Below are 20,004 nucleotides of genomic sequence, written 5' to 3' on the forward strand. Positions count from 1 at the left end.
GAAGAGGAAAGGCAGAATGAGAAAGAAATGAATCACACTAACGCAAAATAATTTATTTCATAAAATCACATTTTCAGTTATCTTAAAAGTGTAATAAATTAAAAATATTTTTTTTCACAATTTATATGATATAAAATGCATTGTTGGTCCCTGAAGGGCTTTAAAATGTGCTTTTGGGGCTGTAGCTTGGACTGCTCACCCTTGAACAGGGGTAGGCAACCTCCAGTCTGCTCGGGTTTTCAGAATATGCATGAGATAGTGCCGTATGACTGCGGTTTCAAATTGTATGCAAGTTTAGCTCTCGCACATTCATTAGGGATATGTCCTGAAAATCTGAACAGATTGGTGTCACGCGGACAGAAGTCTGCTTCCCTGCTCTTGAATGTGTTTTATATCTAGTATTAAAACATTCTGTAAAATTCAAAACCAAAAGATGAATAGTGTTGTTTAGAAGTGCTGGTAGGTGGGACTTTTCTGACGCTGGAGGTCAGAAAGCAAGAGGGCTCATATAAGAGACTGACCAGCTGCCAAAACCCAGACGTTACCACAACTACCAGATGCTGCCCTGCATCATCACTGTTGCTAAAATGGCCTTCCACTACCCCTTCGGCTGAATACGCCCCAAAGGAAGCAGCTATCCTGGGAAGCGAGCATGACAGCTTACACTACACGGGAGAAGCAGGTCTAGGTAGTGAACATCCAGATAGGAGCCGAGCAAGGCAGAGGGTGGAAATGGGGGAAGCTGCTTGTGCTGAGCACAGGGGAGGAAACAGAACTAAAATCAAACAAAATGAAAAAAACAAGACCTGGGAAAAAAACAAAACTAGCCCAAAACTGAAACGAAAATGACACGAAAAGGTTTCTCCTGTACACCCCTTAAACCAGAGCTAGAGTAGTGTAGGCAGGGTCAACTGGGCAAACGAGGAGGAGCAGATGGTCCTTTATTGGATAACATTTACACTGTTAGTTCCTACATTAAGAAACTTCCTCCTGGGACACCGTGAAGCATCGCAGCCATGTCTCTTTCTTGGGGGCTACAGGACAGGCAGAGAGAGAGAAATGTGCAAACTGATTTCTTTGGAGAAACAAAAAAGATACCAATTCCCTTCCAAGAGAAACAAAAGCTTGTTTTCTTAAGAGTTAGGGGCGGAGGTTGCGTGTGCAAAGTTAGAATTTACACACATTTATCCTATTTTATAAACCTCGAGAGTATGTGCGTCCTTGCATAAATGTTAACGAGGGGAAAAAAGGGGCGTTTCGGGGCAGAGTTCAGGAGTTGGCACACAAAAGAGGTATACACGCACGCACTACTGAACTTGTCCGAACATTTTTACACTCGCACGACTGAAATCAGACTTGCCTTTTGTCTGTAATTTTCGGGTGGGAGGTCTGGGTAAATTGGTGGGGATTCAGGGTGAAGTGGTGAAGGTCTGAACTGGTGGAGGTGTCAGTGACTCCATGCCTGCATGCATGTATTCTCAGCGGTGGAGGACGAGGATGCTTCATAGAACGGCGCCTTTGCCTTTAATTCTGGGTTATTACGCGCACACACTATTATAACGATTATACATGTAAAACACGTGTCTGCCATTTTATAAAATGGGTAGAGAAATAATGCATGTTTCTGCATTACAAACATAACACGTGCATTTGGGGGCAGAAATACAAGGTATTTTATAAATGGCGCAGCTCCCGCCACACAGTTTATAAATCTCAATGCATCCAGTTACGCATGCAAATGGCAAACTGCAGACGGTTTCAAAAGTTGGGCTCTTAAATGAATAAAATGTTTGATCATGAACTCTGTTATTTTTCCAGCAGTTATCAACGCATTTTAATCAGATCTTAAAAAGGGGTTGAATTAGCACACGTTGGAAACTTGTGAGCAGTCATGCCAATCGTCAAGGCTTCAACTGTAGAGAAAAAAAATGATAATTTGGAAACTCAAACTTTGGGACTTAAGGTAAAAGCAAAACAAAAACAAAAAAAATCACAAAAATACAGCAAAATTTGTACAGTGGGAAGTAATTAAATCTGAAAACAATCCCTGTCACCTTCTTTTTTTCCAATCCTTGATGATTGCTGCTACTGCTCACAAATTTCCAACATGTGCTGATTCAATGCCCTTTTTCTGTCTATTACTGTGTCCAACATAAGCGCGCTTATTCGTCTGGGTAATCAGATCTCGAATCACAAAGCTACAAAGCCCCTGACTACATCGCCAGATGCTAGGGGCATTCGGACCTCTCCCCATCCGCTGTTCCCACATTTCAGAGCGCGAGCTCCAGCCCCCAGCGAGCGGCACTTGAAGAGCAAGATCCCCAGTCTACCTGGGGAGGTGCATTCCAGAGCAGGCCCCGCCCCCCCGTACCTCCCCCATTGTCCCTGAGACAGTGCATCCCACAGTGAAGGCTCCCCCTTGGCTACCTCACCTGGTCTCCTGGCAGCGGCTTCTCTCCAGTGGGGCCTGGAAGCAGCTCGGTCTCTTCAGGCGCTTTATCCGACTTCATCTCCACCACGATGTCCTCCGGCTGCGTGCCCGGCTTTGTGCTGCCAATGAGAATAGCACATTTCAAAAGGCTTGCAGGGGGGGAAATAAACCCAGTGCTGGGCCAAGCAGACAGACAAACCCCCTCTTAGTTTTCTGCACACATTGAATTTGCCAACTGGTGTCAGAATCTTCTTAATTTGATTTTATTAACGTTAATGTTTAAAGAAGACAAAGCCATTTTCCCCAAGTAAGATGGGCTCATCCAAAATCCGCCCTCCTGCAACCAGCTCAAAGCCGGCACAGGTCTCCGTGGTGCATGGCGCTTTTGGCCAGGCTGCGAGGTGGTGCTCCCAAGAGACACGGTGAAGTCCAGAGAGGTAAGTGGCGCACACCCATGACATTTCCACAGGCACGCAACGCCTTTCAGCAATCCCCACTACAGAGAAGATGGACAGTACTTTCCACTCATTTTCACTAATTTTCTAAGAGAAACAAGCCATGTTGTCTGGTTTTGAAAGTTAGAGCGCATAATACATGAACTAGAACCGCCCTCACAATTTCCAGTCTTCAGAGTATCCGAAAATTGCCCCTATTTGTAAATTAAGAAGATAATTTTGAAAAACCGCTGAGCAGCTAATAATCCCAGCTCTTTTTAGCTTGCTGGCTTTAACCTAATTTTCAGAAAACTAGCCAAAGTCGACAAAGCCAGATAAAATGTAGCTGCTGTCTAGCTGTTGAGCAGCTTTGGAAAAAAAAAAAAAGGCCCTTTCCCACCCAAACATCACAAATGTTGCCCACTGGACCAGCAGCCCCTTCACACACACCACTCCCCAAACCTGATAAATCCCATGAAACCAACACCTAAGGGCCAAGACTCTGAGTGTACACACATAGGCTTCTGGAAGGCCCTCACTCACCATCTTTAGCTATCCTGAGTGTATCTGAATGAACTGTTCTGGAGTCTCTCATTCACTCCATTTACCAGCCCAGATAATGCATGGTTGGAAGTCCCTGAGATCTGTCCTGAGTGTACATGACTGAACTGTCCCCAGAGCCCTCATCTGCTGCACTTGCATGTCTTGAGGATACCGAATGGCTGGAAGTTCCCAGGGTTCTTCACACGGGGCCCTTGCTAGGAAAATTGGTTCTTACTTGCTAATTTTTGTTCCTGTAGTACCACAGATCAGTCCAAACTCCTGGGTTTTGCATCCCTGCCAGCAAATGGAGACAAAGTTTTACTGACACTGCTACATAACCCAGTGTGCCATCTGCAGTCCCTCAATATTGACCTGTACCCAAATCAAGATAATAATCACTCTCAAAATATTCAACATTAAACTCCCCCACGAACCGGAGGATGGTGATGCCTCACGTAGCCAAAAAAACAGAGTGGAAAACCAACTAACAAATCTGCAGTAAATGCCAACCAACAGAATGAGTAGATGACTCTCCCCACTTCCATGGGTGGGTCTCTGGACTGATCTGTGGTACTATAGGAATGAAAATTAGCAGGTAAGAACCAATTTTCCTTTCCCTGTGTGCACCCAGACCAGTCCAGACTCCTGGGATGTACCACCTGGAGAGTCCCGCTTGCAGAATACTTTCACCAAAGGCCATGGAAGCCAGAGCCCCAACATCTAAACGATAGTATCTGCAAAAGTGTGCAGCGATTTCCATGTCACCGCCCTGCAAATCTCCTGCGGAGAAACCTGCTGGGCCTTGGCCCAAGAGGTTGCCTGAGAACATATCAAATGGGTTTGCAACCCTTCAGGCACTGGTTGACCCTTGGATATATAGGTCAAGCCAATCGCCTCCTTAAGCCACGACGAGCCCTCCTTGGACCATTCCACAGAACAAAAAGGCGATCTGAGATTCAAAAGTCATTAGTAACCTCTAGATAGCTCGCTTCACGTCTAAAAGCCTAAGCTCTCTTGCGTGAGGCATGGAGGAATCCAAATCTGGAAAGGCCGGAAGTTCCACAGTCTGATTAACATGAAATGCCGACACCATCTTAAGCAGGAAAGAAGGCACCATACGCAACAACACACCGGACTCTGAGACCTGCATATAAGGATCCCAGCAAGATAAAGCCTGGAGCTCTGAAATCATCATAGCTAAACAAATAGCCTCCAGGAAGATGATCTTAAGGGTGAAATCCTTCAGGGTTGTCCTCTGAAGCATCTTGATCGGAGCCTCACATAACCCTCTAAACATCAGATTAAGATTCCAGGAGGGGCAAACTCTCCTCACCAGAGGATGCAAATTCTTTGCCCCCGGAGAAAACGTATGATATCCGGATGTGTCGACAGAGAATAACCCTGCACCATACCTCGGAGATAGCTCAGAGCTGTTACCTGAAGAGAGTTGACCAAACTTTCCTCAAGAAAGGACAAAATATGTGATACAGTAGCTTGAAGAGACCGCACCCCGTTAACCATACACCAGGACTCGAAGATTTTCCAAATTCGCACGTACACTAAAGATGTGGAAGTTCACCTGGCCTGTAACAAAGTTGTAATTTCCACTTTGTGGTACCCCTTCCGTCTCAAATGCTGCCTCTCAAAAGCCAAGTCATGAGACAAAAGTGAGCCGCCTGCTCCAAAAATATCGGGCCCTGATGAAGAAGATTCAGCAGATGACTAAGCCACAGCGGTCCGTCTTCAGCCATGTTGACCAGATCTGCGAACCATGGATGTTGTGGCCACTCTGGAGGCACCAACACCATGTCGCCTGGATGCTTCTCTATCCATCTCAACACCTTGCTACTATTTATTTATTTAGAAATCACTTTTCAACATTTCTAAGCAATTCACAAAGGCACATTCATAGATTACTTCACAAAAAAACATCATAAATCAAAAAAATAAACAACCAATCAAACAATAGTTCAAATAAAACATAAGACATAAAACATAATACCACTGTCCAACTAGCTCTTTGTTATTACTGAGAGAATTGAGACTTACTAAGGACTATCTATTAAATATACGTAATAAAAGCCTGCTCAAATAGGAATGACTTCACCATTTTTCTAAAGGCTGTTAATGCTGCTTTGCTCTTTATTTGTAATGGAAGAGTGTTCCAGAGGGTTGGCCCCTGAGTATAAAACAAGCGTTCTCTCGACTCATCTAGGCGAACTAGCTTAAATGAAGGGATATCTAAATGAATTTGAGAAACTGAACGCAAGGTTCACACTGGGCAATATAGTTTTAAAGCTGCATTTTCGTTATATGAGGCAATGCCTTTGATTCTTTTAAACACTAGAGTTAGTATTTTAGATTTTATTCTCGAAGAAATGGGTTACCAATAATGTTTGACCAGATAATGTGTGATGTGGTAGAAGGTTGGAATTCACTCAATAATTCTTACAGCTGAATTCTGAATATATTGCAGGGCTCGTAAGGTGTTTTGAGGTAGGCCTAAATAGACAAATTGCAGTAATCCACTGCTGATATCACAAGGGAATGAATGACTGTTTCCAAATTAGAGTCATTAAGAAAAGGTTGCATTCTCCTTAACATTTGTAACTTGAAATATGAGTTTCAGACTACTTTTTAAATTTGTGGAGGAAGGGTTAATCTCATATCTATCATTATCCCTATATTTCTTACTTCTTCAAAAATATTGTTTTTCCTTCCACATTCAGTGTCTTGGGAATATAGTTCGAAGGGCATGCAGGGAAAGAAGATCCTGAAGCCATGGGAGAACCAGAGCATAGATGCCCTCCGCTCCGTACTCCCTTCGCCGACTATAAAACCGGAACATTTTGCCGTGTGGTCATATGAGGAAAACCCCACTTTTCGCGAATGAGCTGCATCGCCTTCTCTAACAGCTCCCACTCTCCAGGGTCCAATGCTCTGCAACTCAGAAAATCTGCCCGCACACTGCTCACCCCAGCAATGTGGGATGCTGCTATCTTCTCCAAGTGCTGTCCGACCAGAGAATAAATTCCTGAGCAACCGACAGACTCTTGTTTCCTCCCTACCGGTTGATATAGGCCACCGCCGTTGCATTGTTCGATAGGATTCACACTGACCAACTTTGCAACCTTGGCAGAAAGGCAAGTAAAGCGAATTGCACCGCCCTCATCTCTAATTGTTTGATAGGCCAAAAAGCCTCTGCCTTGGACCACCAATCCTACATCGACTGATCTTGATACACTGCTCCCCAACCCAAAAGGCTGGCACTGGTGGTATCACCCAATCCTGAACCTCCAATTCCAAACCACGCTCCAGACTAGACCAAAGAAGCCCCCCCCCACCCGACACTGACGTGGTTGCCTGAGATTCCAAAATGGCTGCCGTTCCCGCACCAACAGGGAGAGAGGCCCCCAGCCTGCCACGAACCCTGACGAGACCAAGCAGCACCCACACTAGCTCCCTGTGAATTGGAAGTGGTGACAGGCCGCTTTGAAGGGCCTTTGCCACCCAAAATGCAAGCCGCACACAGACTGGCTCTGTTAAGCTGCGATCAGGAAGTCCCGCAAGAGCGGCAGGCTGAGCCGCACGCCATCCCACAAGTGGTCGGGATAGCAAGCAGTGACCACTTGCTCTGTCACTCTCAGCGCCGCCGCTCGCCCTGCCGCGCTGCTAAAGCAAAGAAACCCCTGGGGAAATACCCGCAGGAAACAGGAACACATCGCTACAAACCCCCTTACTTCTACTTCATTTTTTTTTTTTTTAAATAAACTTTAACCACCCCGACAAGAAACAGCAGAGAAAGAGACAACTGGTATAGTTTCCTGCTCCAGGCTGAAACTGCAGAGCTGTTAGCGGGATTCAAGCCGTTTCATGAAGGGGAAGAATCTGGACCACCAGATTTACAACCCATGGGCCCTTGGACCGAGTGTACAAAAGAGTCACCAACCCCCAGCTCCTCCACCTCAGACTGGGGGGGGGGGGGGGGGGATGGCCCCACCAGGACCTCAAAACCCCCAGGAGGAAAATGTTTTTTTCTTTTCTTCTATCCCTTCCCCCCTCTTTTCTTTTAAACACCAAAACTGCAGGTTTTGCACCTCTACCATCTGCTGGAGACAGAGAAATACTGAGGGACTGCAGGTGGCACACTGAGTTATGTAACAGTGCCTCAGTTTTGTTCTCTGTCTCCATCTGCTGGCGGGGAGGCAAAACCCAGGAGCCTGGACCGATCTGGGTACGTACAGGGAACACGGCACTTACATGTCTTGTTTCCCAGAGTGGCCGCAGGGAATCTTGCCCTTCTTATATAGGAAGTACAGCACCGCTCCGAGGACAGCAATGGCCAGGATACACACAATGATGGCTACGATCAGCACGCCCTTGCTCTCTTCTCGCTTTCGCTCTGCCAAAAGCAAGGACTGCTGGTTATCAGATGTCAGAGCAGGATCCGTCCTGCCTCCAGGCGCTCTGGAAGAGGGCGACAGGGGCAGGGATACAGACTGAAAGAACAATGCTGCACGCTAGAGGGGAAGGGGGTGCAGAGCCCACAGGGGCGGGCACTGCCGCATACCAGGGGCAGGGGCGCAGAGCACAGGAGCAGTTCCATACACCACAGAGGAAAGGATGGAGAGCCCATTGGGGTGGCAGCGGTGTACAGAGGCAAAAGGCGCCCATGGCAGGAGCAGAGCCGCATACCAAAAGCAAAGGAACAGACTGCAGGGGCAAGGGAGCAGAGCCTTGAGCAGTAAGTGACAGCAAGTGAGGGGGCTTCCTGGGAAGAAAGCAGCAGTGAGGGGGGGTGGGGTGACCATGAGGGAAGAGACAGGCACTGGTGGTCTTTGTAGGGAGAGACAGGCAGTGATGGGTGTTCTTGCTGTGGTAAAGTACTAACCTTTTTGGATAGGTCCCACTAATTGAGAGGGAAGAGAAGACAGAAAGAAGCGAATACAGGTGAGAGGGTTCCCTCTCTGTTAACTGCTGATCACCATAAAAATGCAGGAGAAGGGGTCACTGTCTGTACACCTGAAGGCTTGGGAGGGCCATAGGGAGCTGCGGGCTTGTGGCTTAGGCTGGCTGCATCTTAGCAAGGATGCTGGGCACAATTTTCAAACGGGATCCCTGGGTGTCCAGAGAGGTTAACAGCACGCTTGAGGCTCGAACAGAAGGCACAGTTTTAGCTGAACCAGGAAGAGGGAGCACAGTTAGGTCGGGGGAGTATACATCAGGGGTACAGCATTTTTAAATCTGCATGCGCTGTTTTACCGCCCTCCATCTGCGTTGTGTCGTAAAGGGCGCACATGCCCGGCAACTGTGCGGGCTGCTCACACACACCCCCTTTACAAGCGTGCGTCACTGCCTGCCTGCAAATGTACAGGGGGAAGAGTGGATGCAGCAGGGACGGGGGGGGGGGGGGGGGGGAACTGTGCACACAGAAATAACCGCACGCCTCCAAGAGCATCTGCAGAGAGCTAATGGCAGTCCACTTTCAGCCCGGTTAAGTCCAGCAAAAGGGAAATCGGGTGCATCTAACCGGCTAAAGCTGCAGCTGAACATCTGGGCTAAAGCTGAATGCACAGATCTGTGTGCTCAGATTTAAGGCTGCCTTCTGGACAACCACACTAAATCTCAAAGGCCCACCCCCTCCATCCTTCTCGTGCTCAGCTAAATTTGTGCAGGTAGAGATTTTCCCTGCGGAGATCCAGCCTGGCAAAGGAGGAATTCTGAAGAAGTAAGATTTCCCTGGTAAAACCTGGTTTTAGCAAAGTAAATCTTTTAAAATATTGACCCCCTCCCACTCCCCCTCTATATGTCCTGGCTGCTTGCTCTTCTTTGGATCTTAATTCAATAAGGACAGTGACTGCATGTGTGAGTAAAAGCACGTATTTAGTGACTGCATGTGTGCACGTGTACGAGTGACTGTGTATATATGTAACCGTGTTTGTATGTACATATGTGACTGTGTGCTCCTGCTTTTACACATTTTTTGTGTGTGCTTAGTGACTGCATGTGTGCACGTGTACTGTGTATATATGTAACCGTGTTTGTATGTACATATGTGACTGCGTGCTCCTGCTTTTACACATTTTTTGTGTGTGCTTAGTGACTGTATATTTTACAGGCCTCTCTACCAGGGAGCACACACTTTACTCCTTTCAAAGGTGTGTCAGGAAGCGGGTAGGGTGCTCTCAAGCCGGTTTACCTGTGTTGTTGGCAGTAGGGTGAGTTGTTACAGTCACTGAGGGGAAACAAAAAGAAAGAGCAATTTAGGGCCACTTTAAATGTATTTTATACTGTTACACACATGCAGATAAGCATACAGATCTACATTTACACATTCACACATGCATTTCTAACTGAAATTTCTTTTCCTACCATAGATAACAATAAGACTTGCCATACTGGGTCAGATTAAGGGTCCATCAGGCCCAGTATCCTGTTTTCAACAGTGGCCAATCCAGATCCCAAGTGCCTGGCAGGATCCCAAGGGGTCGATAGATTCCATGCTGTTTATCCCAAGAATAAGCAGTGGATTTCTGCAATTCTACCTTAATAATGGTTAATGGACTTTTCCTCCAGGAACTTGTCCAAACCTCTTTTAAATGCAGCTACACTAATAGCTTTCACCACATCCTCTGGCAATGAATTCCAGATCTTAATTATGCATGCAGTAAAAAGATAATTTATCTTATTAGTTTTAAACGTATTACCCAGTAACTTCATTGTGTGTGCCCTGGTCTTTGTACATTTTGAAAGAATAAACAACTGATTAATGTTTACTCATTCCACTCCACTCATTAGTTTATAGACCTCTATCATATCTCCCCTCAGCCATCTCTTCTCCAAGCTGAAGAGCCCTAACCTCTTTAGCCTTTCCTAATAGGGGAATTGTTTTATCTTGAGATGAGGTAACCAGAACTGCACACAATACTCCAGATGAGGTCACACCATGGAGTGATACAGGGGCATTCTGATGTTCTCTGTTTTATTCTCCATTCCCTTCCTAATAATCCCTAGCATTCTATTTGCCTTCGCTGCTCCTGCTGCTGCACAGTGAGCAGAAGATTTCAATGCATTATCAACGATGACACCTAGATCCTTTTCCTGAATGGTGACTCCTAATGTGGAACCTTGCATTATGTAACTATAATTTGGGTTACTCTTCTCTAAGTGCATCTCTTTGCACTTGTCCACATTAAATTTCATTTGCCATTTGCCTGCCCAGTCTCCCAGTTTTGCAAGGTCCTCTTGCAATTTCTCACAATCCTCTTGTGATTTAAAACCTTCGCATAATTTTGTGTCATCTGCAAATTTGATCACCTCACTCGTTGTTCCCATTTCCAGGTCATTTATAAATATATTAAAAAGCAGTAGTCCCAGAACAGATCCCTGGGGCCCTCCACTATTCACTGTTTCCCATTGGGAACATTTACCATTTAGCTCTACTCTCTGTTTTCTATCTTTTAACCAGCGGGCAGTCCACAATAGGATACTGCCCCCTAACCCATTACTTTTACATTTCCTAAGAAGTCTCTCATGAGGGACTTTGTCAAATGCTTTTGGAAATCCAGATATCAACTATATCAGCAGGCTCACCTTTATCCACATCTTTATTTACGTCCTCAAAAAATGTAGCAAATTTGTGAGGTAAGACTTCCCTTGGCTAAATCCATGTTGGCTTTGTCCCATTAAACTATGCTTATCTAAATGTTCAGCAATTTTTTCTTTATGAGTTCCTACCATTTTGCCTGGCACAGACGTCAGACTCACTGATCTGTAGTTTCCTGGATCACCCCTTGATCCCTTTTTAAAAATTGGCGTTACATTGGCAACCCTCCAGTCTTCAGGTACCAAAAATGATGTTATTGATAGTTTACAAATTTTCAATAGCAGGTCTGCAATTTAAAGTTCAATCTATTGATTCTCAAACAAAAAAAAAAGTTTAAATATAGCTTGAACAGCTGTGAGAAAGTGATAAAATGGTTTGTCATTTAAACAGAATTGCTCTTGGCGGTGATAGCCTGGAGAAGAGGAGTAATGGTGGTTGGGGGTGGCATATTGCAGGAGTGACGACAGCAACAGGGAAGTGGAAGACAGCGGTGGCCCAGGAGGAAAGTAGGGGGAGGAGTCATGACAGTGGTATTGGGGGGAGAGGATGAAGAGCAGAGACAGTGACAGTAGTGGCTAGGGGGAGGGGAGAGCAGTCATGTGGTGACAGGGATAGGGGGAGAAGAGGAACAATAGCAGAGGCCTGAATGGGAGAGGGGAGACGTGATGGCGACGGCCTGGGGGGGGGGGGGGTGTGAGGAGTAATGATAGCAGGCCGGGAAGGGTGGTAAGGGGAAGGAGTGATGATGATGGCCGGGGGAGGGAATTGAGAGTGGAGGGGCAGGGGCATGCGAGTCATGCCTGTCTATAATTCTGGAAGGTTCCTTTCAAATTTAACTAAGAAATTTAGGTTGCAAGACGGGATTCATTAAGTACAATAATTCTTTGCTTAAAATAACAACCCTAAACCTTGCAGTACTGTGGGCTTGCTCCACTTGTGCACATCTACAGCGGACACCCAGGATGCGAGCGTCATCCTGCCGGCACTGCTGAATGATGCCACCCACAGGCAGCCTGCTGTACTGGCACCCAGCCTACCTGTCCCATGCTCAGATACTCACCCTCCTGCAGCCTGATGAGCTCCTCACTGCTGCCCAGGCTGTTTCTGGCATAGCACATGACACCCGACCTCAGCAGCTCCTGCGTAACCTGGACACTCAGCTCACTGGACACTTGGTGAGTTTCTCTTTTGTGCAGCTGCAAGACAAAAAGTAATTTGGAAAACAAAAAAAGGCAAAAAAAAAACCCCAACAAAATCAGAACCATGAAAAACTAAGGGGAGAATTGGGGGAGTGGGGAAACAGAGTGCGGCATGGGGAAGGAGTGACAGGGAAACGGGAGAAATGGCAAAAGGGCGGGGAAGGTAAAACCTAGAAGAAAAAGCAGGAGAAGGAAAGAAGGGGAGAGCGGACATGGAAGGTGGGGTTTGCTATCCTGTAACTTAACCCACTTGACAGAGCAATGCTTGCAGCAAAAGAGAAAGCATTTTATAGGTTTCCAGAATGAATTGCATTAACTCAAGGCTCTTGCGAGTTGAACCTTAGCTTGTATTCGCTTCACTGGATGGCAGGCGAGGAACACTGCTCTTGTTAGGTTCCTGTTTATTTTAGTTGATGGGTTTATTGTATTGGCTACCTGTGCATTATAGGGAAGATTTTAAAAAGTTGCGCGTGGGCGTACATGTGTGCATGCTACCCACCGCGCACACACGTACGCCCAATTTTATAACATCCGGGGTCAGCGCGCACAAGAGGGTGCACAATTGTGCAACTTGCACGCACCGAGCCGCACTGCCTTCCTCTGTTCCCTCCCCACTAATTTTACCTTCCCACCCCTTCCCCTAACCTTTCCCCCCCCCCAGCCCTACTCTAACCCCCCCCCCGACTCGTCTTGCCTTTTGCGCCTGCCTCTGGGCAGGCGTAAGTTATGCGCGCCAGCAGCCTGCCGGCGCGCGATCCTCTGACACAGAGGCAATGGCCGCTATGTCGGAAGCCTCTGGCCCCGCCCCCGGACCGCCCTTTTGTAACGCCCCGGGACTAACACGCGTCCCGGGGCTTTACACGTGTTGCCGGGCTTTTTTAAAATAGGCCCGGTGAGTGTAACCCTTTTAAAATCCAGCCCTATTTGTTTTACTATATAATTTAGGAACTGTGATGTAACATTGAATTGCACTCTATTAATTGCTGTTTATTTATGAATTGAGCTTGTATTTTAACCGTAAACCACCTAGTTGTGTTTTTTTACCATAAGCAGTCTAACAAATATAATAAATAATAATAATATCCCATAACAGAAGTCCCTCGTGGCACCTATGAGAGTATATAATATACTATAAGAGCTTATTTGTTTATTTAGTAAATGCAAATTCACAAAGCCAAGCCATGGCCTTCTTGTTAGCTGAACCCAAAGTTATTGATCCACTGCTGAGTTTGACGAGGGGACGCTCCTCCAGAACGTATTATATAGTTTGACGAGGGGACACTCCTTCAGAATGTATTATATAGTTTGTCGAGGGGACGCTCCTCCAGAACGTATTATATAGTTTGACGAGGGGACACTCCTCCAGAACGTATTATATAGTTTGTCGAGGGGACGCTCCTCCAGAACGTATTATATAGTTTGACGAGGGGACGCTACTCCAGAACGTATTATATAGTTTGTTGAGGGGACGCTCCTCCAGAACGTATTATATAGTTTGACGAGGGGACGCTCCTCCAGAACGTATTATATAGTTTGACGAGGGGAAGCTCCTCCAGAACGTATTATATAGTTTGACGAGGGGACGCTGCTCCAGAACGTATTATATAGTTTGACGAGGGGACGCTCCTCCAGAACGTATTATATAGTTTGACGAGGGGACGCTCCTCCAGAACGTATTATATAGTTTGACGAGGGGACGCTCCTCCAGAACGTATTATATAGTTTGTCGAGGGGCCGCTCCTCCAGAACGTATTATATAGTTTGACGAGGGGCCGCTCCTCCAGAACGTATTATATAGTTTGACGAGGGGACGCTCCTCCAGAACGTATTATATAGTTTGACGAGGGGCCGCTCCTCCAGAACGTATTATATAGTTTGACGAGGGGCCGCTCCTCCAGAACGTATTATATAGTTTGACGAGGGGACGCTCCTCCAGAACGTATTATATAGTCTGACGAGGGGACGCTCCTCCAGAACGTATTATATAGTCTGACGAGGGGACGCTCCTCCAGAACGTATTATATAGTCTGACGAGGGGACGCTCCTCCAGAACGTATTATATAGTCTGACGAGGGGACGCTCCTCCAGAACGTATTATATAGTCTGACGAGGGGACGCTCCTCCAGAACGTATTATATAGTTTGACGAGGGGACGCTCCTCCAGAACGTATTATATAGTTTGACGAGGGGACGCTCCTCCAGAACGTATTATATAGTTTGATGAGGGGACGCTCCTCCAGAACGTATTATATAGTTTGACGAGGGGACGCTCCTCCAGAACGTATTATATAGTTTGTGCACAATGATTTACTTGAGGCCCCAGTGATAGAGGCTCGGGGCTGCGTATCGGGCATTCGCCTCCTGTTAATTCAAAAGTAGATGAAAGGGCTATGACCCAAGGACCCGGTTTATGACTTCCTGTGATTCCCAATCCTTGATGCAAGACAGTATCTGCAGCCAGAGATCCTGGTCGGGGAGGCTGCTCCGTACAGGGCACCACGAGGAAAGATGGGCCTTAGGTGCATTAAGCAGGTCACTGTAAGGTGACGCAGTGTATGGGCCATCGTCGCAAGGACAGGAATCCAGGGGAGGGAGTTGCACAGAGGTTAACACTTGCGAAATTAATGGTCCTGTTCAGCTTGGTGTCAGCAGGACGTGCATGCGAGGATCTCTTGCCAGACAGGTACTCTGATGCCGAGTACGACAGGGAGAGAGTTCTGACGGGCCTTAGCAACATCTTCTCGTGCCGAGCCAGCAAGCCTGGCTAGCAGATCGTTTTAGGAGGTTGACTTTTGCTGCTGTTCCCTTTAGGTGTTTCCCAAAGGTCAGGGTTCAGTCCATAAACACTCCCAAGAATGTTGGGCAGGGATCAGTGCTCTGGCCACCCATGCAGATGTCCAATTCCTTTTTTTTGGCACTGGTGCTGTAGAAGTGGGAAACCCTGTATAAAATTTTGCCTGGGCTCAGCATGGGCCACCATATGATGTAACACAGGGCTTCGCAAACCTGTCCTGGGGGACCCCCCAGCCAGTCGGGTTTTCGGGATATCCAGAATGAATATGCATGAGATAAATGTGATTACCATGGAGACTCAGCTATGCACATTTACCTCATGCATATTCGTTGTGGATATCCTGAAAACTCGACTGGCTGGGGGGTCCCCCAGGACAGGTTTGGGAAGCCCTGGAATAACAGGTCCGTCAGCTTTGTCACATCTTCATTCAGGATCTGCTCCATAGACAGAAAAGAGGAAGCTCGAATGCCACAGCAACATCAGACATAAATGAATTTGCAAGATGTGATTTCTGATAAGTAAATTGTATATAAAGCTGAAAAAAGCTGTGGCCAGCCCTGTACCATTGGTCTTTCTCCTCCTTGCACTTATCCCCGTTGTAGCACATTGGCGTTCAAGGACCACGTGGCACACAGAGGGTAGTGCAAAGGATGGATAGCTCGTTGCCAGCATGAGGTCTTTGCCAGGTATTGGACTAGCAATAACTTTTCACACAGGCCACTTCTTCAGGCGTGGCTTTGAGCGGATAACTCCTGTGGTAGTAGTGGTTCAGCTACAGGTGAGCCTGAGGTCTGAGCTGTTTCAGGAATTCTGGAAAGATGTTATCATAGCCAGCAACATTGTCACGTTTCAGGCCACACAGAACTTTTTCCCGTGATATTGAAGGCTTCAGGGCTATTGGATTCCATGAGTTGCTTTTAAGAACATAAGAAATTGCCATGCTGGGTCAGACCAAGGGTCCATCAAGCCCAGCATCCTGTTTCCAACAGAGGCCAAACCAGGCCACAAGAACCTGGCAATTACCCAAACACAAAGAAGATCCCATGCTACTGATGCAATTAATAGCAGTGGCTATTCCCTAAGTAAACTTGTTTAATAGCCATTAATGGACTTCTCCTCCAAGAACTTATCCAAACCTTTTTTGAACCGAGCTGCACTAACCACATCCTCTGGCAACAAATTCCAGAGCTTAATTGTGCTTTGAGTGATAAACGGGGAACTTTAAGTACTTTGTCAGTGTCTGAATGTATTCAAATAAAAAACTATTTTCAAAGGGATATCTACGAGTGTACATGAGACATCCCTCGTAGCACCTACGAGTGTATATTATAGTCCATATAAGAGATACCTCTCACAGTGCCTACAAGTGTATATTATATACTATGTAAACCGGTGATGTTCTTTTAACATCGGTATAAAAAAAGCTTCAAATAAATAAATAAATAAATAAAAGACGCGTCCCTTGTGGCACCTATGAACATATATTATATTCCATATGAGATATCTCTCGTAGCGCCTACAAGTGTACATTATATAGGAAGGGAAACCCATACCACACTGCCATTGACACTCCATGTGATCTCAGGAGCTGGGTGTCCGAAGGCCTCACAGGTCACATTAATCACATCGTTCACCAACACCCACAGCGAGTGATGCTTCACCGAGACTAGAGGTGGCCCTGAGGAGAAACATATAGCTGGTCATAACTCTGACCCCTTTCCCAGAGAAGAAATACAGCGCCAGGCAGAACTCTGACCCTTCCCTGAGCATAAACGCAGAACAGATCACAACCTCTGACCCTTGATCTGAAGAAACACAGAATCTGACAGTAGATAAGAATCGAGTCCGCCCAGCTTCACTCCTAGTGCAATGACTTCCTCACAACTAGGAATCCTCTATCCAGGCTTTCTTGAATTCCATTACCATTTTCATAAAAGGAAACATTGAGCCACTCACAGCTCCAACATCTCACCTGGGGAAAAACAGAGCCATCACAACTCCAAAACAAGCCCGGAATTATGCCCTAAGAGGGGCAGGAAGCTTCTGCCCCTGACAGCCGCACACCGGTCAGATTTTCAGGACATCCCAGAGGAATATACATGAGACAGATCTGCACACATTAGAGGCAGTGCATGGAAATCTCCCTCATGCACATTCATCAGAGGTGTCCTGAAAATCTGACCGATGTGCAACCCTCAGGGACTGGAGGTTCCTCACCCCCCTGTCCTAATTAAAAACAGAGCCAGGAAAACAGCTCCGGTTCCTAACGTCACTGCAAGTCAGAGACGCAGTACCTGCTAGCAGCCATCGTCACCCAAAGCTCCCTTACAGCACCCGCAATGCCCACCTGTCGCTCCTGTCGATCCCTACCTTTCACCACAATGGTTACCCCTTTGCTGGCATTCAGTCCTGGTACACCTGGCACCGTCGCCACGCAGCTGTAGTGGCCGCTGGACTTGAAATCCACGCTGCTGAGGTTGAGCAAAGGACCCAGTGCAATGACTTCCCCCTTCTGTAGTGAGGGAGAAACAGAAAGAGGCTCGGCGTGATCACCAGTGGTGGCTTTCTCTGGCCACCTCTCTCCCCTTCCCTACCCCAGGAAGCCTGCCAGGATCCTTTGCATGCTGAGGGCTGGAAGAGAAACTTCCTCCAAGAACGAAGAAGTCAATAGTCAAAGGCTTTCTCCGGCTAACGTCTGGAGTTAGCCGGAGAAAAACCAAGACCTGAATCTTCCTCCCGCCCGCCAACGAGTGGATTCCTTTTGTGCACAGGAAATGGATCTGGATAAAAATAGGCGGGACGCCGGAGGCGCTTTGGATGCAGGAATACGTTTTAGCAGGGGAGCGCACGGATCGAGCGCAGCTCCAGCTAAAGTTACGCACATAAGTCTGGTTGGAAAAAACACCCAGGTAAAGTTACACATGGAACTTTTAGCGGAGGAGATTCAGCGAATAAAGTAACACATAACTTTATCCACAGAAACTTGCTTCCTTGCCAGCTCTCTGAATATAGACCTTGAACCGCTGCTTTCAGGGACAACTGGGCCATCCCGCCATTCCTTCCAGGAACTAAGCAACACCTCAGCAGGCAGCCTGTGCCTGCGACTGCCAGGACCAGAAACTGGAAAAGGAGTCTGCTCCAGTCAAAAAAAAAGAGGACCTTTATCTGAGAGTCCTGAGGACAGAGGGCAGGGAATGTCCTGACGTGGGCATTGTTTACAAGGAGGCACCTGGGGTTAGCTGGCAGGGCAGGTCCGGATGCGGGAATATGTTTTGGGTAAAATGCTAGTAGTTATGACCTGTGGGTTCAGCGGAGGGGCAGCAGGATCTGGACTGCTGCCTGGATGAAGCTATAGCGTCTTTACCCATTGCCAATGGAAGGCTAAAGTCCGGGAGCCCATCGCACTGCAGTGAATAGTCGCATTGTCTCCAAGACTCAACTCCACAGGGCTCTCAGGCCACATCTGAATGGCATCCAGATCTACAAAACACAGGATATAAGGCTGAGTCTCTACAGAGCCTCCCTCCCTGGATAGAAGGCTGAGACTCTGCAGGGCCCTTCCTCCCTGGATATAAGGCTGAATCTCTGCAGAGCCTCCCTCCCTGCATATAAGGCTGAGTCTCTACAAAGCTAACTGTCTAAAACGATCATAAGTTGCCTCTTTTTTTTAATCACTGTTAAAATTCTACTTTATTCATAAATCATGTACATTTTTAGTTTTGTATATTTTTATAATTCAGAGACAAAGACCTCAGAACTGGTAAAAGGGGTCTGATTGACCTCTAATTTTCAAACTAGTAAGTTCAATCACTGGTCTTTATTGTCTCCTATTTTTTAATTTAAAGTAAAAATGCAATTGTTTCAGACATTTTTATTTTTTAAGAGTCTTTGTATTGCAGGGTATCCCGTCTGACAAAAACGCCAGTATCTCAGCGAGTTGTAACGATATTATGTCACAATTTATGTTATCCACCGCAGTGATGTGCGGCACTGACTTCTTACAGCAAAGAAAAAAATCACAACAAGTTTCAGATAAGTGCTTTTGGCGGTTACTTGGAGCACAGATTTGTTGATCAACAGTAATACTGCAACAAGTTTAGAACCTTGCTACTTTGTGATGTCGGGCTGGTTTCTGAAACCACAACACATTCCATTCACAAGCTTGAAGATATAAAGATTATGGGCTTACAATGAGAGCATAAGTCGCCGGATAATACAGCTGTGACACATTACCGGTGCAAGTTGCCGTGACATCGGCATTTTTTGTCAAGCCGGACATTCCATAATAGAAGTCCTTTGGTATCATTTCCTGAAGGAAGTGGGAGAAACATTTGTGGATAACATAAATTGTGACATAATATCGTTACAACTCGCTGAGATACTGGCGTTTTTGTCAGACGGGATACCCTGCAATACAAAGACTCTTAAAAAAAAGTCTGAAACAATTGCATTTTTACTTTAAATTAAAAAATAGGAGACAAAGACCAGTGATTGAACTTACTGGTTTGAAAATTAGAGGTCAATCAGACCCCTTTTACCAGTTCTGAGGTCTTTGTCTCTGAATTATAAAAATGTACAAAAATAAAAATTTACATGAATTATGAATAAAGTCGAATTTTAACAGCAATTAAAAAAAAGAGGTAACTTATGATCGTTTTAGATAGTCAGCTTTGTATGGACTTTAATTGGATACTAACTGTTCCCTTTTGTGCAGTGTTGATTTAATATAAGGCTAAGTCTCTACAGCCCCCTCCCTCCCTAGATATAAGGCTGAGTCTCTGCAGCCCCCTCCCTCCCTGGATATAAGGCTGAGTCTCTGCAGGCACCTCCCTCCCTGGATATAAGGCTGAGTCTCTACAGCCCCCTCCCTCTCTGGATATAAGGCTGAGTCTCTACAGCCCTCTCCCTCCCTGGATATAAGGCTGAGTCTCTGCAGCCCCCTCCTTCTCTGGATATAAGGCCGAGTCTCTGCAGCCCCCTCCCTCCCTGGATATAAG

The 20,004-nt window shown here is 46.4% G+C and overlaps 1 protein-coding gene across 2 annotated transcripts in view; it reads right to left on the bottom strand.

Annotated features, from left to right (window-relative positions):
- Positions 1 to 20,004, bottom strand: part of LOC115074193 (cell surface glycoprotein MUC18-like) — a 50,123-nt gene that overhangs the window by 9,238 nt on the left and 20,881 nt on the right. The window contains exons 9-16 of one of the 2 annotated variants that reach the window (XM_029573441.1): positions 18,372 to 18,487; positions 17,378 to 17,519; positions 16,561 to 16,685; positions 12,075 to 12,210; positions 9,608 to 9,643; positions 8,300 to 8,317; positions 7,669 to 7,810; positions 2,433 to 2,550 (exon numbers count right to left, since the gene is read on the bottom strand). In XM_029573441.1, coding sequence (XP_029429301.1) covers positions 2,433 to 2,550; positions 7,669 to 7,810; positions 8,300 to 8,317; positions 9,608 to 9,643; positions 12,075 to 12,210; positions 16,561 to 16,685; positions 17,378 to 17,519; positions 18,372 to 18,487 — 833 coding nt within the window. The remainder of the gene's footprint in view (positions 1 to 2,432; positions 2,551 to 7,668; positions 7,811 to 8,299; positions 8,318 to 9,607; positions 9,644 to 12,074; positions 12,211 to 16,560; positions 16,686 to 17,377; positions 17,520 to 18,371; positions 18,488 to 20,004) is intronic. The other variant, XM_029573442.1, reaches the window with a different exon arrangement.

Source organism: Rhinatrema bivittatum, chromosome 12, assembly GCF_901001135.1.
Source record: "Rhinatrema bivittatum chromosome 12, aRhiBiv1.1, whole genome shotgun sequence".
NCBI lineage: Eukaryota > Metazoa > Chordata > Amphibia > Gymnophiona > Rhinatrematidae > Rhinatrema > Rhinatrema bivittatum.